General features: G+C 34.1%; 1 protein-coding gene across 6 annotated transcripts in view; it reads right to left on the bottom strand.

Moving 5' to 3' along the window:
* Positions 1-17,557, bottom strand: part of ATAD2B (ATPase family AAA domain containing 2B) — a 167,095-nt gene that overhangs the window by 39,248 nt on the left and 110,290 nt on the right. For all 6 annotated transcript variants that reach the window (XM_042933579.1, XM_042933576.1, XM_042933577.1 and 3 more), the window contains one exon: positions 8,182-8,367. In XM_042933579.1, the coding sequence (XP_042789513.1) occupies positions 8,182-8,367 (186 nt within the window). The remainder of the gene's footprint in view (positions 1-8,181; positions 8,368-17,557) is intronic.

Below are 17,557 nucleotides of genomic sequence, written 5' to 3'. Positions count from 1 at the left end.
GCATCTTTTCATGAGCTTCTTGGCCATTTGAATACCCTCATTGCGGGGAAGTATGGTTGGTTGGATTTTTTTGTTCTTGAGTTGTAGGAGTTCTTTATATACTCTGGATAGCAATCCCTTACCAGATATATGATTTGCAAATATTTTCTCCCATTCTGTGGGTTCCCTTTTCACTCTGATAGTGACCTTTGATGCAACAAGTTTTTAATGTTGATGAAATCCAATATATCTATTTTTTCTTCTGTTGCCTATACTTGTGGTATCATAGCCAAGAAACGGTTACAAAATCCAAAGTCATAAAGCTTTCCTATTATGTTTTCTTCTAAGGGTTTTACAGTTTCAAGTATTCTGTTTAGTTCTTTGACCCATTTTGAGTTAACTTTTGCATATGGTAATAAGGGCCCAATTCACTTTTTTTAAGTTTTATTTATTTAAGTAATCTCTACACCCAACGTAAGGATCAAACTCACAGCCCCAAGATCAAGAGTCGCATGCTCTCCCGACTGAGCCAGCCAGTTCCCCACATCATTTCTTTTGCATGTGAAATTCCAGTTTTCCCAGCACCATTTATTGAAATCACTATCCTTTCCTCCATGAATGGTCTTCACACTCTTGTTGAAAATCATCTGTTGTAGTCGTATGTTGAAAGATTCTTTTTTTTTTTTTTTTTAATGTAATCTCTATACCTAATGTGGGGCTTGAACTCATTACCCTGAGATCAAGAGTTGCATGCTCTAGTGACTGAGCCAGCCAGGCACCCTGAAAGAGTTCTTAATACATTCCAGTTTTGAGTCTTATGAAGATATGCAACATGATATATTTGAAGTATTTCTCCCCAGTCTGTGGCTTGTTTTCTCATTTTGTTAATGGTGTCTTTTAAAAAGTTTTTAATTTTGATAAAGTTGCCTTTATCAATTTTTCCTCTTATGGATCATGTTTTTATATAATATCATAGCACGTCTCATACTGTATTATTTTTTTTAGGTCTCTCTTTCCTCTAAACTTTAAATTATTAGAGAACAGTGGCTATCTTTTGGTTTTGCACCTATTTTATTCATTCATTCATTCATTCATTCAACAAAGACTTACTGTACTAGAAATATTTACATATACATGTATCTATTTGTGAGTACTGCATGTGTATGTGTACACATGAGAGACCCTGTAAGGCAGCTAGGCACTGTGAATGAAAACATGAAGAAACCAGACACTTGACCTGCCTTAAGCAAATTCAGACTCATGAAAACACTGCATTACATAAAACAGACACACAATAAATTTTGATGAATAAACAATGGTTTTAACTTGACAAACACAAAACTCTTTATTTCCCTGACCACTCATTAAACTAAGCAACACATTACCCAGAAATTGTCTCTGCAAACTTAGAGAATATAGTACATTGTAAGTGCATGACCTTTGTAATCAGACAAACCTGAGTCCAAATCTTTGCTCTGCCATACTAGTTGTGAGACCCTAGGCAAGGTCTAGGGTCTTACTTTTCTTACTAAAAGAGTTAAAAAAAACCTTGTATTAGATAATATATGTAATTGACCTCTACAGTGCCTGGCACATAGCTGCTTAAGTGGCAGCAATTCTTTCACTAGCAAAATCTTGTTTTACCTCATCTATTAAATGTTAGAGTTGTCAGTCCTCAGTTTTAAAGGCAGAGTTTATGCAATGTCTATAATAGGGAAAATTAATAATTAAGACTCAAGACTTCAAAGGTATGGAAAATGAAGTCAGAAATGAAACTAATATAGCTTCTCTGAATAAAATCTGCTTTCCAAAAACAAAATAAGTAAATAATTAAATAAAAATAAATAATAACACTTCACATACTTTAATATAGTAATAATTTATGTTCATTTACTAGAGACAGTAAACTGTGATTTAAAAACTTGTGGTGACCCTAGTAAATTTTAAGATTCACATAAATGTTTTACGACAAAAAAAGTAATACTAAGATATTTCCCTTGTACATATGATTATTCATTTTCAATGCCCCTAACTTGATTTTTCTACTTAAGTTATTGATTTTTAACTCCCAGTTTCTATCATAAACTGAGAGACACAAAATGACACGAAATACTGTGATGACAATATGCTGTTTGTAGTCTTTAATTTCCTAAGGGTAGCTGAGGAAATATTTCTTTAAAATTCATTTACAATATACTGAATTATATCATCTTGAGCCTGCCCATAATAATACCAAAATACAATTCGGTGAATCTCTTCAGAAATTTAAGTGCAATTCTTTCTGACCAAAGTTTGCTTTCCTTCCTGTAAATATTTATACCTCCGTCTGCTTCCTTGTTTAAAAATCCCTTTCCTAGAGCCTAAATGTCCATCAACTGATGAATGGATAAAGATGTGGTTTATATATACAATGGAATACTACTTGGCAATGAGAAAGAATGAAATCTTGCAGCACGTGGATGGAACTGAAGGGTAGTATGCTAAGTGAAATAAGTCAGGCACAGAAAGACAGATACCATATGTTTTTACTCCTATGTGGATCTTGAGAAACTTAACAGAAGACCATGGGGGAGGGGAAGGGGGAAAGGGGAAAAAATAGTTACAAAGAGAAAGGGAGAGAGGCAAACCATGAGAGACTCCTAAATACAGAGAACAAACTGAGGGTGGATGGAGGAGGGGAGCAGAAGAGAGGGGAAAATGGGTGATGGGCATTGAGGAGGGCACTTGTTGGGATGAGCACTGGGTGTCATATGTAAGTGATGAATCACGGGAATCTACCCCCAAAACCAAGAACAGGGGCGCCTGGGTGGCTTGGTCGGTTAAGCGTCCGACTTCGGCTCAGGTCATGATCTCACGGTCCGTGAGTTCGAGCCCCGCGTCGGGCTCTGTGCTGACAGCTCAGAGCCTGGAGCCTGTTTCAGATTCTGTGTCTCCCTCTCTCTCTCTCTGCCCCTCCCCTGTTCGTGCTCTGTCTCTCTCTGTCTCAAAAATAAATAAATGTTAAAAAAAAAAACCAAGAACATACTGTACACACTGTATGTTAGCCAATTTGACAATAAAATAAAAAATATATATATAAAACATACAAAAAATATTTAAATAAAATAAATTCACCAATCACAAAAAAAAAATAAAAAAATAAAAATCCCTTTCCTATGCTCAATCCTCAGTTCTTTTTTCTAATTCTCCTGAATGAAGAGAAATAACTTGCTATTCCCATGTATCTCAACTAACATTCTCCAACTATCCTCAGAGTCTACAAGGTCCACAAAAGTAAATTTACTTACATTAGAATTTCGCAATAAAAGAAATCAGGCTAAGCAAGAGTTAAAACCAACGTGGTGATTTAGTGGTAAATTCCTATTTTTTATGCGACAAACATTTAGTAGGCAATTCCAATGTGTCAAGAAGTGGAAAAGTGAAGGCCGGTAACACAATCTCCTCTTCTCAAAGAGCTTGTGGTCTAGGGTCAGAGGTTCTCAAACATTTTAGTCTCAGGACCTATTAAACTCTTAAAAACTATTCAGGAATCCAAAATAGCTTCTGTGTATGTGGTTTACATCTGTCAAAAATTATGTGTTAAAATTAAAACCAAGAGCATTCCAAATTATGTATACACTTAAAAACCAATTACATGACACTGAAAATAGATTTAAAAAACAAAAAAACAAAAACAAAACACATTCTCTTGGGACACCTGGGTGGCTCAGTCAGTTAAGTGTCTGACTTTGGCTTAGGTCATGGTCTGTAGGTCTTAGGTCATGGGTCTGTAAGTTAGAGACCCACATGGGACTCTGCTGACAGCTTTGGATTCTGTGTCTCCCTCCCTCTCTGCCCCTCCCCGACTCATGCTCTGCGTCTGTCTCTGTCTCTCTTTCTCAAAAATAAACAAACATTAAAAAATGAAAAAAGAAAGGGGCATCTGGGTGGCTCAGTCAGTTGAGCAGCTGACTTCATCTCAGGTCATGCATGATCTCACGATTGGTCAGTTCGAGCCCCATGTCAGGCTCTGTGCTGACAACTCAGAGCCTGAAGCCAGTTTCAGATTCTGTCTCCCTCTCTCTCTGCCCCTCCTCCCCCAAAAGAAATAAACATTAAAAAAAATTTTTTAAGAAAAACAAAAAATACATTCTCTTGAAAAATGTATTTTTCGGATTTATAAAATATAATATAAAATAAAGTTTAGTGAGAAAAGTGGCATTGTTTTACATTTCCTCAAATCTCTTTAATGTCTAGCTTAATGAAAGACAACAGGATTCTCATTTCTGTTTCCGTATTTAATGTTACAATATGTTGTTTTGATTGAAGTACATGAAGAAAACCCATATTCAAGCAGGTATGTAGTTGGAAGAAAGAGGAATGTGACAACTCCCTGAAAGTCTTATGGGGCCCACAAAAGTCCTTTTTTTTTTTTTGATCAAACACCTCATCAGTAAAAAATTTTAAAATACTCATTCCAGTATATGCATATTTATTTAAATATACTATTCCACTAATATTACTATTTCTATCATAAAACATATATGTAAAATACTTAAGATAATATGAAGACTAAAAATGAGTAAAAGTTCTAATTTTTTTTCAATATTCCAATGTACTGACTTGAGTACAAACTTACTTTGGGGACTACTGGATTAGGGGAGATATACATACAAAGAAACATCTACAAGAGACTGTTAAAGAGCTCTAAAAGATGAGATTGTTATTTTGTCGGACAGAAAGAAAGTGGTTTTATATTCCGAATAAAACATTGCCCCTATGGTAACTAATTCTTTTTTGGTTTTGTTCTATTTTAAAAACTCAGTATAGAACCTTTCCTTTTCGCCTCTGAATGAGTTTATTTTCTGAGAATAACAATTCAGAAAATGAAAATTGCTATAATCTTAATACCCAGAAATAATTACTATTTACACTTATTAATAGTTATATACGTATGCAAATAACTTTACATATACTACTATATGGTTATATGTATAGCATAATACTATACTGGTTACTGTATTTTTTTAACAATGTATTCACAACATCTTTTCACGACATTTTTTTTTTTACGATTTTATTTTTAAGTAATCTCTACATCCAACGTGGGGCTTGAACTCACACCCCTGTGATCAAGAGTCACACACTATACTGACTGAGCCAGCCAGGCACCCCATGACATCATTTTTTACATCAATATTACATTGTTTCATGGAAGAAATCTACTACAACATAACCAATCCCCTATAATAGGACATTTAGATAGTTTCCAATCTATGAAGAAAGGCTGTAACAAATATTCTTGTATTTTTTGTGTGGTCTGCACAGTATCTTTGTGTTAGTCCATGAACAACTCTTTGGATAATTACTCATAAATGGTACTGCTGAGCCAACATGTATGTACACATTTAAGTCTATTACCTGGACTGCCCTGGAGAGATTTATTTAACTGTTTTTTATATTTGCCTACTTGATAGGTTAAAATTTACATTTCACTTTTATTTTAAATTATCCACTGTATTGGAGCACCTGGCTGGCTCAGTCTGTAGAGCATGTGACTCCTGATTTTGGGGTTGTAAATTCGAGCCCCACGTTGGGTGCAGAGATTACTTTAAAAAAACAAAATCATTAAAAAAAATTATCTACTTTACTGTCTTAAATGGACTCTAGTAATTGGCCGTTTCTTTCTTTTAGAATCACTTGGTTTTCTGTCTACTTCATCTCTTCTATAGATCTGGCACTTTGCTAACCTACAGTTACTTACGGTGCAACTCTCCATGTTTTTCATTCATTCCCCAAATATTTATCAATATGTGCTAAGTATTATTCACTACTATCTCAGTTTGTGACCTAAACAAAGCAAGAATTCTAATGGTAAAGCTGAAATTTAAATGAAAGGCTTGGGGGTACCTGTGTGGCTCAGTTGGTTAAACGTCCAACTCTTGGTTTTGGCTCAGGTCATGATCTCATGGTTTGTGAGTTCGAGCCCTGCATCGGGCTCCATGCAGACTGTGCAGAAGCTGCTTGGGATTCTCTCTCCCTATCTCTCTCTGTCCCTCCCCTGCTCATGCTCACTCTCTCTCTCTCTCTCACTCTCTCTCAAAATAAATAAATAAACCTTAAAAAATAAATAAATAAATGAAAGGCTTGGAGGCAGAGAAGGATTTCCTAAGAACAGTATGTATAAAACATGTTATGTAATGAGTAATCCAAGAGAATTTTCATAATCTTCACCCCACAAATGTGATGACAGATTTAGTAGCTACTTGATTAGTAAGAGTAAAGAATACAGAAAACAAAGGGAGGAAAAAGAACTGACATTTCATGATTCAACGCTAGTAAATCTCTAATATTTTAGCTACTAATTAAGGTTACTGGCACACAAATAATGAATAAATTGGATCCATTAAAAATATGACAATATAACAACACAGCAGATTTGTATGATCTAATGTTAGCCTTAAAACAACTACCAACAGCGGGACGGATACCTGGCTGGCTCAGTTAACGAGCACGTGACTCTTGATCTCAGGGTAATGAGTTCGAGCCCCACAATGGGTGTAGAAATCACTATATACTAAACTTAAAAAAAACAAACAAAAAACCAACAACCAACAGTAAAATAGCATGTGAATAAACAACAGGAGTAGGCAAAATTGCTACATCAAGAAACTGGGTTCATAATACTTTTATTTACAAATTTTTCAATGTAAGGAAAACATCAGTTAATTATATATTCCTAACCAGAAACCTTAATTACCCAAATTTTCTTTTTTTTTCCTAAAAATATTTATTCATTTTTGAGAGAGAAAGAAAGAGACAGAACACAAGCAAGGGAGAGGCAGAGAGAGAGGGAGACAAAGAATCTGAAGCAGGCTCCAGGCTGTCAGCACACAGCCTGACCCAGGGTTTGAACTCATGAGCTGCAAGATCATGACCTGAGCCAAAGTCCGACCCTTAACCAACTGAGCCACCCAGGCGCCCCAATTATCTTCCTCTCTCATAAAATTATAATAAAACTACTTGACAGTGAGGATCTAATTTTTAAAAGTGGCTCCTAGGTTATGTCCAGGTTTAATCCATTTAAATCAATTTCAAGTACATTTCTACTTCATAATACCAAATATTTTATAACTCTGGCTTCCAAAATAAGTTCACATATACTATGTCACACCAACAAGCCTCTTACCATCCACATTTTATAGATGAGGAAACTGAGGCTATTCTGGGTCCAAATATTTACCCAAAATCAAAAGACTTGTAGAGTAAGTCAGTACAAGTTGGGTTTTCTGACTCTTACTACATATAGCATTCTAGTAAACTTTACTGGCCCCATGACAAAAAAAAAAAAAAATTATAATTAATGGTCTTAACTAATATCAGATTATGAATAAACAAAAATGAATTATACTACATTTAATATACTTTTCTTACAAAAATCAGTACATGTACAAGTCAACTTTAACAAGACAGCTAACAAGTGCTAAACAGAAGATATCAGTTAACAGATATCTTAATCATAAAATTCTGCATAATCAAGATTTACAGTATAGCATTTAAAACACGCAAAATCTTTTCTATAAATTGTGTCACCTGGGCAAAATATTTCTAAGCATTTCTAAAGGTGATAATTTCAAGACCTAGTAAGCACAGGGTGTTAAAAACACAATTTTTTAAATATCAATTTTATTCACATGAGTTGACTACTATTTTTTTCTGAAACAAATGTGATTTTACCTTTGAGTCTAATATATTAAATATGAGACAGCTTTGAACTCAAAAACTACATATCAGATTTTAAAAATATGCACACTAGTAGTAATAGTCAAATTACCATGATGCTACCACCTGAAAGGTCAAATCCCACCAAATTATCTACCAGACGGTAAGGACGAGAAGGCTAACTGTAATGGAACTGACTGTGATAGAGCCTAGGCCTTCTGAGTACATACCACACATATGTCGGGCTCTGGGACAAACATGATTTATCTCAGTCTTCACGGCAACAGTGACAAATTTATCACTATTATATCAAAAAAGAAACTGAAACTTCAATCATTAGCTAACTTGCTTAAGTCACAGTGCTAACAAGTGGTATAACAAGGCATGAACCTAAACAGTATTTATTTTGTTAAATAAGTAAATTTATTAAATAAATTTAAATGTGTACAATTTACAAGATCAACTATTTTAAAACAGTAAGATAAATATTTAATCACTTACCTCTTCAGGCAGTTCACTGTACATGGTTTCAGAGGTAGACAATAAAAATATAGGTGAAAATGATGGTATATCTTGTAGCAATGTCAGAAAAGTTGCTCTCACAGTTTCACTGACAGCTTCCCACCAGTCACCAATGTGAGGCATGTAAACAATACTAGGTACTGTTCTTCGAGCTTCACGAAAAATCTAATTAAGGAAAGAACTGGCATTAAAAATTCAAACTGAAAAGAATGTTCAAATTGATATTATTCTAAAGTTTACTTAGTAACCCCCAAATACATGAAATGTGTCAGGCCTGTGACTGTAATTATTCTCAGCTCAAATATTTAAGCTGTTCAAGATGTGATGCATAAGCCTCACATATAGCTTCTATCTACCCTTGCTCCACCTAAAAAAAGAAGGGGTTTTTTTTTTTGCCATTTTATTATTTCTATTCAGTACTTATTAATAATATAAAGGTATCAAATTGTTCCACTTATCTATCATGTAAAGATAACAAAGCAAAACACCATTATAAAATATGCTGCAAATAAAGAGATAAACATGCACCAACATGTCACCCACGTCAGAATGAGATCAGTAAGCACAAAGAAGAAAAGACATAGTTTCCGTGTTTGTGCACATTCCCTAAAATCACTAAATATATGGATTAAATATTTTCACCACGATGCATCACCCTAGAGCTTAAGATTATGAACTACCTACTGAACCACTTGTTTACCTCCTATCACCTTAATTCAATCCTCCACAGAGCAGTCACAAAATACCCTCACATCACTAAAGAGCAATAAATAAATTAGCAAAAAGCTCTGAGACACTCCCATCATCAGAAAATACAAAATAAAGTTTCCTCAGGTGTTAAAAAAGAATCCTAACCATAGCTTCAGTCACACTCTGCCAACACATGCCAATAAGGACCAGGTTGGCTATTAGTAAGTTGCCAAGCAGAAGTATTGCCCTTTACATAGATGTCAACAATAGCTCAATGGCCCATCAACAAATTCTTGTGGGATGATATGGCATCTCTTCAATACTTCTAACAAATGAAAGAATAAATGTAAAAATCTTCCTTCAATTTATTTCAGAATTCCATTTCTAAAATTCTCTACTACTTCCCTTTAAACATGTTTCAATTAACCTGTATAATGTGCAAGATAGAGAAATAATGATTTAGTATTTAAAATGATTAGGATTATTAGAAATGTTCCTGAGAATCAAAATGATTATTTTTCTTTAATGAATAAGCCTATCACTTGCATGAATTTTTCAAATGCTACATTTTATAAAGCTTTAAACATTCTGTGTAAAATAAAATGTACTGCCAATTTAATAAACCAGATGAAAGATGCTCAAATAAAAAATTTCCCCCAAATTGGAAATGTAGATGTTATGATCACTCACATCAAAAGTAATATTTGCTCCTTCCCTTCCTTTAATATTTGCATATCCACCAATCCAGAACAGTTGTACAGTACAACTCCAGGACTCTCAAATTTTGACCTTTTCTGCAAACACGCACCCTCTTATCCTGGATCTTGAAAATCCAAGGATTATTGTTTTCCAAAGTTCTTGTAGAAGATTCATAAGAGAAAAACAAGCATAAATATTGGCAAAAGGAAGGAACCACACAGGAGCACAAAGGCAAGTGAGGCATTTAATTTCCACCCCCCCAAAAAGAAAAAAATTGCTACATGCCACCCAAATCAGGGATGGTATGTGGAGGACAATAACCGATGCCTTTTGTCTTTCCAATTCCCACTCTGTGCTAGTAAAACTAGGGAGAGTCAGCAGGGAGAGAATGGTGATTACATGAAAAACACTAATGAGCTTATAAAACTTACTGAGAAACCTCACAAAACTAACCACCTAATTCAGCCATGCAAGTTTACCACATGCCCAAGGAGAGATGAGAAAACATGCCTTTAAAAAAAACAAAATGTAGCCTCTCATTCTAGTACTTGTAGGTTAGGTTTTCTAGAAATAGTTGTTGAGAACATCTAATTGCCAATAAGTATCAAAATAAGTATCAAAGAGTAAGGGCAAAGCAACAGAAGGTTAAGTGATAAAAACTTTATAGAGCCAGAAATTAAATAATGCAGGACTATAGGTGTTTTAACTCATTTGCAAGGCTGAACTAGAAACATAAGCATCACCAGCTCTGAAAGAGTTGAGGGTTGTTTTTTTTTTTTTTTTCTATTTCTTTCCTCTTTTCATTCAATTCTCCCCAAAACAACAGAATGAACTGGATATTCTATTGATCTTATCTCTAAAGCCTTTAGGAAAGTATCTTTATCAGTGAAATTTTAAAAAATTATATTTGAAAACCTAAAGGGGGAAAACAAAGAAAAAAGTCTAAGACAAATATAGAAAAATAAAAAGGCTTAGGCTTATCCATGAATGTATAATTACCTAATTTTACAATTAATCTGACTACATGCAATATTAATAGCCAGGGGCTATTTTCAGAATTTTTTTCCTAAGCCTTTACAGGAAAAATATCTGTAATTTCTATAAAAATTTAAAATCACTACTAAAACAAGTTTTATTTTTAATTCCTTACTCCATGTGATTTCAGAACATTTAAACTTCCATAATTTCTTTAAATATATAGCCAACCTGTTCTAATTCTCCAGTTTTTGTAATGAAAATTCAAAAAGAATGGTCTAAAAACAGTATTTTAAAATTCAGAAAAAAAGTTTAATCATATCGTGATTTTTCCATAATGTAAAAGTAGCTCTTCAGCAGTTTGCTGATAACTTTTAAAGTTGTGGAATAACATACACTCCCTGAAATCAATTAACCAGATTCAGAGTAGAAAAATAAAGCCTAGTTTTAGTGAAGCGGCAACTGTCTTGGGAACAAGTGATGCCATTTGATAACTAGAAAAATACTCACCTATAGGGTGTCTTGGATTGGTGGATGTGCAAGGTGTAGTAGAAAACAGAAAAACTGTTATAGAGAAAAAAAGACAGTAGGCCAAATTACTGAACCAACCGTTCAAAACACCTCTGACATGACCAGCACTCTTGCACAAATAAAATGAACAAACACCAGTGTATGTGAACTGTTCATTTTGATTCTTTAAACAATATATTTTACTTCCTTCTGGCTTCTTCTTGCCCCAGACATCATGGTCCCTTGTGTAACTGTTTTAAAGGTTTCTTTATTAAAAAAAAAAAAAAAAGTACAAACTACTTCCTATGAATATTAAAGATATGAAACAAAAAAATCAGGCCACTGAAGTTAAAAGTATCCACACAAAGCAGCACTAATTATATAAACTGAACCTATATTTATAAAAGTTCTTATCATCTCAAAAGCTAAACTTTCAAGTCAGTATTTTAGCCAGCAAATTAAAGTATGTGGTGCATGAAATTTTACTGTATTTTAAAAATTAAGTCTATACAGCCCATAACAAGCCATTTTCTTGAGAAACTGAAAACTAGAGTAATTTTAAACACAAATGTAAATGAAGCAGAAAGCTCATGCCAGCACAGCTTTCACTTTCCTAAAAAAAAGCTCTATAAGAAAGAGAGAAACAATTCTGTCATCAATAAACTTCCAGAATTTGTCTTGGTCATGTTGTAGTACTAGGAATGTGCTAACATTGTAAAAGAGAGAGAAAAGAAAAATCTTGGGGGCTAAAATATTCTTGATTTTTATAAAAATTAAAAAGTACTATTAATATACACTATTAAAATAAGTATTTAATTCCTTAGACCATACTATCATAAATATTAATAATATATCTGCAATACTAATAACTTCATGTCATATCCATCACTTTACTCCATTTATATTCTATTCACCTAAGATTTATCGAGCATCTCTGTGAAAAGGAGGCAACGTCTAGGATCAGGATGCAAGAAATAAAGTGCTGAATTTCTTTAAGCATACAAATCAGCCTATTATAAAACATAACTATACTAGACTTTCTGATCGATGATTGTAATATAAAGCAACATTTTATGAAAATTAAGTCACCCAAATTCTTTTTCTGTTATTTTCATTGCCTAAAAATTTTAAGAATTTCAGTAAATGTGATATGACAAACTCTGGACCAGGATAATTTAACTTTTTTACAACTTAAGAAAAAAAAAAGGTTGTTGCTATGGTAAAACACAGAAACCCATGTGCACAAACCAAGAGTACCCAAAGTATACACAGAATGCTATGGAGAAATCCAGAAACCCTTATGCATAAACACAAGAGCATCCAAAGAATACACATAGGTAAGTATGTTAATTCCTTCCTGCTACTTAACCAAAAAGGATTTTCCTTGAACATTTCCAAATACAATTTCTTTCTGGGAAAAGAAAAATACTGCAATTTTCACCAAAAAAAAGAAAAAAGAAAAGACCTTATTGACCAAATTATTTGTAACAACATATAATATCCAAACTCCAAAGCTTGTGGCACACAATATATAAATTTATCAATTCAATCATTAATGAAAAAGAAAATACACTTATCAATTCTGATTTCCTAAATCAACAGTAGAAATAATATAAATAATACATTTGAAGATGTCAGAAAAAGGGAATCATAGCTGTTCTTTGGTTTTTTAGAGTGTTAATACAGATAAGTCTTTTAGTACAGTTACTAACATCTCCAGCTTTGTTTTAGGTCTCAGTAACTACTTGTGAATTTTACTCAACAACCATAAATCTTCCAGGCTACCCCAGGCTTTTCCATTCTCCTTCTAGAGCTTTTGAGAGACTATAAAATACTCAGTAACATAGATAGATAGATAGATAGATAGATAGATAGATAGATAGATAGATAGATAGATACATACATACATGCATGCATGCATGCATACATACATACATACATACATACATAGACAGGCAGACAGATAGATAGATACAGACATACACACAGACAAAACCACTTTATGAATTCTGGCAATTGTTTTCAGTAATAAATGTCTAGTGTCCAGTTATCACCCAAAGTACTAAATCTCCAAGTGTGACTGATCTCTTAAGACCTAGAATAGTAACACCTGGATTCAGGTTTAAAGCACAGATTCCTGGGGCTCACCCCAAATTTAAAGAACCAGAATTCCTGGGTGTAGAGCCAGGGAATAAGAAATTTTAATAAGCACTCCCAGAAGAGGCTTATACCCACTAAATCTTAAGAAACAATGACAAAACCCTATAGTAGACACGAATTCCTCTACCATTTTCACACACTTTGTAATATTCATCATCAGCTGAGACAGTATGAAGGAGAAAAGAAGGATTAATATATATATGCTTGTATGTGGATATGTTTTAAAGAAAAGACAATTAAAAATGTATAAAGAACTATAAACTGGGCTCTTCCCCTTTCCCATCTTATCATATATATAAATACAGCCCTTTAAAAGTAATTGAAGACTTCTTTCCATGTTTGTGTCACACTATTAAATAATCCAATTTAATTTATATTAAGTATCTTAGAGACTAGGGAAAAGAGAAAAACACAGAAGAATAATGTGCCACAGACGAAACCACATCTATTTTGAGAAAATCCTGCCTATAGGAAGACTAGCTCTCAAGAGAAGTAAGGCAAAAGAAAGGGAATACAGAACAGAGGAATAGAAAGAAGAGGCTTTTATTCTTTCCAGCATTTTTATTTTTGTTTTGTTTTTTCTTCAAAATTTTATTTAAATTTTAGTTAACATACTGTGCAATTTTGGTTTCAGGAGCAGAATTCAGTGGTTCATCACTTATACAACACCCAGTGCTCATCATAAGAATTGTCCACCCTACTTAATACCCACCACCTCTTTCCAACATTTTAGCACCTGACTAGTATGCTCTCTTACCTAGGACTTTTATGCCTTCTTCTACCCAGTTACAGATCCACAAATTAAGAAAAACTTCTTGGGGTGCCTTGGTGGCTCAGTCAGTTAAGAGTCAGACTCTGGATTTCGGTTCAGGTCACAATCTCACAGTTTGTGGGTTTGAGCCCCACATCGGGGCTCTGCACTGACAGTAAGAAGTCTGCTTGGGATTTTCTCTGCCCCCTCTTTCTGCCCCTCCCCAACTCGTGCACATGCTTGCTCTCACTCTCTCTCTCAAAATAAATAAATAAACTTAAAATAGACAAAGGAAAGAAAAAATTCCTCAGTTTTATTACATAATAGTCTCCTTTTAAATAATCTTTTAGGGGGCACCTGGGTGGCCCAGTTGGTTAAGCATCCAATTTCAGCTCAGGTCATGATCTCATGGGTTTGTAGGTTTGAGCCCTACGTCGGGCTCTCTGCTGTCAGCACAGAATCCTGCTTTGGATCCTTGTCCTTCTTGCTTTCTCCCCCCTCCCTTGCTCCCTCGCCCTCTCTCTTTCTCTCTTCCTCTTAAATAAAAATAAACATTTGGGGCGCCTGGGTGGCTCAGTCAGTTAAGTATCCAACTTTAGCTCAGGTCAAGATCTCACTGTTCCTGAGTTCAAGCCCCGCGTTGGGCTCCGTGCTGACAGATGAGAGCCTGGAGCTTGCTTTGGATTCTGTGGCTCCCTCTCTCTCGATCCTTCCCCCACTCGTACTGTCTCTATCTCTCAAAAGATGAATAAATGTAAAAAAAAAAAAAATTAATAAAAAGTAAACATTTAATAAATAAATCTGGGGGAGCGACAGTAATATATTTACGATTTAAAATAACTTTAAAAATGCACTTGAGATACAAATAATCAGGGATTAATCAAGACAGTTTATCTGGTCTCTGGCCAATGTTCAGAAGTCCGAGCTTCAGCTACCATAGCTACAAAATTCTGACTCAGTCCTGAGCAGACTAGACACCCAGGTGTGGTCACTCAAGAATAAGCATTACTTCTAACCCACAATCTTGTAGGCAAAAGCAAGGAACAGAAGACTTCTTGATGTACTAAATGCAGTGTAATACAACCAAAACAATAAATGTTAAGTTTTTCTTCCTTTACACTGCCAAGGGACATCTCTCTCCACCCTCTCCAAGAACACAACAAAAAAGTAAAAGCCAGGAACTGAGTAAGAGACCAAAAAGTATACAGTTAGAATTCAAATTTGGCCCAATGATGCCCAGTAGAATACAAAAAAAAATATCCTAGGATCTCAGTAATACCAACATATGATTTACTACAATGGATCCTAAGTATCTCCTCACCTAATACTCAATAATGGATTTATGAACATGTATATACATGTATTAGCCATAAAGAACAGCTATACACAGAATACCGTCTCACTTTGAAAATGTTCCTCTTTCAGAGTGATTTTCTTCAGTTTGCTCCATACTGTCAAATACACATGTCAAAAAAAGAAACCTAAACTGTACAGCAGAGTGTAACCTAAAATGAAAAAGTTTTATTCATTTCCCAATTCTCTAAATTCCTTCCCCAAAGCCAAAGCAATGATTATTAACAGTTTTTTAGGATATTCTTGCACACGATTTATATATAAAAGCATGAATATACATTTTTAAGGTTTTTTACACAAAGATTCTATTTTAATAGACCAATTTATGACTTGCTTTTTCACAAATATCTCCTTCATCTCTCCATATCAGCCTTATGTAAATTTACCTCATTCTTGTTAATGACCTCATAATATGTAAGGATATACCATAATTTATCACAGCCCATCCATCATTAAAGGACACTTAGTTTGTTGGTCTTATTTAGTTTGGGAATTCCATACAATGCTGTGATAAATGTCCTTGTACATTCAGCAGTGACTATTAGATCTAATACATCTTTAGGAAAAATTCCTTAATGTAAAATTCCTGGAACAAAAGGAATATGTTCTTAATATTTTTTTAAATGGTGTCAATGACTCTAAAATCATCAGGCATCATCAAGCTTTTTATTTTTACAAACCAGACAGTTGCTTCAAAATAGTATCGTGTTGCCTTTTTTTTAAATTTTTTTATATGTTTTTATTTCTTTTTGAGACAGAAAGAAACAGAGCATGAGCAGGGGAGGGGCAGAGAGAGAGGGAGACACAGAATCCAAAGCAGGCTCCAGGCTCCGATCTGTCAGCACAGAGCCCGACGTGGGGCTCAAACTCACAGACTGTGAGATTATGACCTGAGCCAAAGTCGGACGCTCAACCGACTGAGCCACCCAGGCGCTCCTTCTTTTCTTTTCTTTTTAATTTTTTTAAATTCGTGTTGCTTTAATTTGCATTTTCTTCAGCTGTAAGGCTAAGAATCTTTTCAAACTTCTATTGGTTGCTTTTTCTATTGTTTTCTTCCTATAAATGGCATGCTATTTCACCAATTTTTATATTAGGGTGTCATTCTTGCTTCTTACTGATTTTAACATATTTTTGTATATTTCAGAAACTTATCCTGAACATGTGTGTTACACACACACTTTTTCGCCAGGTTGTGTCTATTAATTTTACAAAAACAATTATTTCTGCCATGTATAATTAAAACTTTTATAAAGTCAAATTTGTTCATATCTTTATGTTTTCTGGCTGTGTTCACTGCTTAGAGACTACTTTCTCATACTCAAGATAATAAACATATTGACCTTGTGAATTCCCCTTTTACACTTCCATTAACAATGTAGAATTTATGTTGGGGCTACAATAAAAAGTAGAAACTCAGTTTTGTTTTTTTCTTTTTCCCCTCATTGAGTCAGTTTTCTAAGACCATTTATTAAATAATCCATCTACTGTATGATATCAAATGTCATCGTTATCATCATCATCATCATTTACCATCATCATATGCTAATCATCATCAGATACTAAATTCTCATTCTATGTAGGCCTAAGGGTTAATTCTCTCTTCTATTACTTTGTCTGTCCATTCTTGCACCGTTACATATTCTTTATTACTACATTCTGTAACACCTTTAAAAATCTGGTAGAGCTCCTTTCATTATACTTTTTCCTCCAGAACTCTCCTTGCTATGCTCATATTCATTTTCTGAAGAATTCATTTTAGAAGAAACGCAAAGCACTTTTTTTTATTTTTAACTTTTCCTCTTAAATTTTGGGAATATTATACTTGAGCCTGAACTTAATTTATACATTAATTTAGAAAAGAACTCACAGCTTTCCAATTTTGAGTCTTACCAGCCCTCAGCTATGTAAGGAAGCTGCAGTAGCAGTGATAAATATAATGACAGTTAAGAGCTACAGGGTACTTACTATATACCAAACCTATTGGATGAACTGATTTTAGTAGTCACAACCACCTTATGCAGTATCATTACCTTTGTTTCATAGGTAAGAAAATTAAGTCTCAAAGAAGTTAAGCAATTTGTCCAAGGCCACAACCAATAAGCCAAGTAGCTAATATTTTAATCAATTTGCAATTTGACTTGAATCCATACTTTGAACTATAGTAATTAAAAACAAGGTGTGGTTTTTTTTTTGTTTTTTCTTCTTTTAGACACTGCA

This window comes from Panthera leo, chromosome A3 (genome assembly GCF_018350215.1).
Source record: "Panthera leo isolate Ple1 chromosome A3, P.leo_Ple1_pat1.1, whole genome shotgun sequence".
In the NCBI taxonomy this organism is placed as follows: domain Eukaryota; kingdom Metazoa; phylum Chordata; class Mammalia; order Carnivora; family Felidae; genus Panthera; species Panthera leo.
Note: the sequence above shows the minus strand (reverse complement) of the source record. Positions and strands in the feature narration are given on the sequence as shown.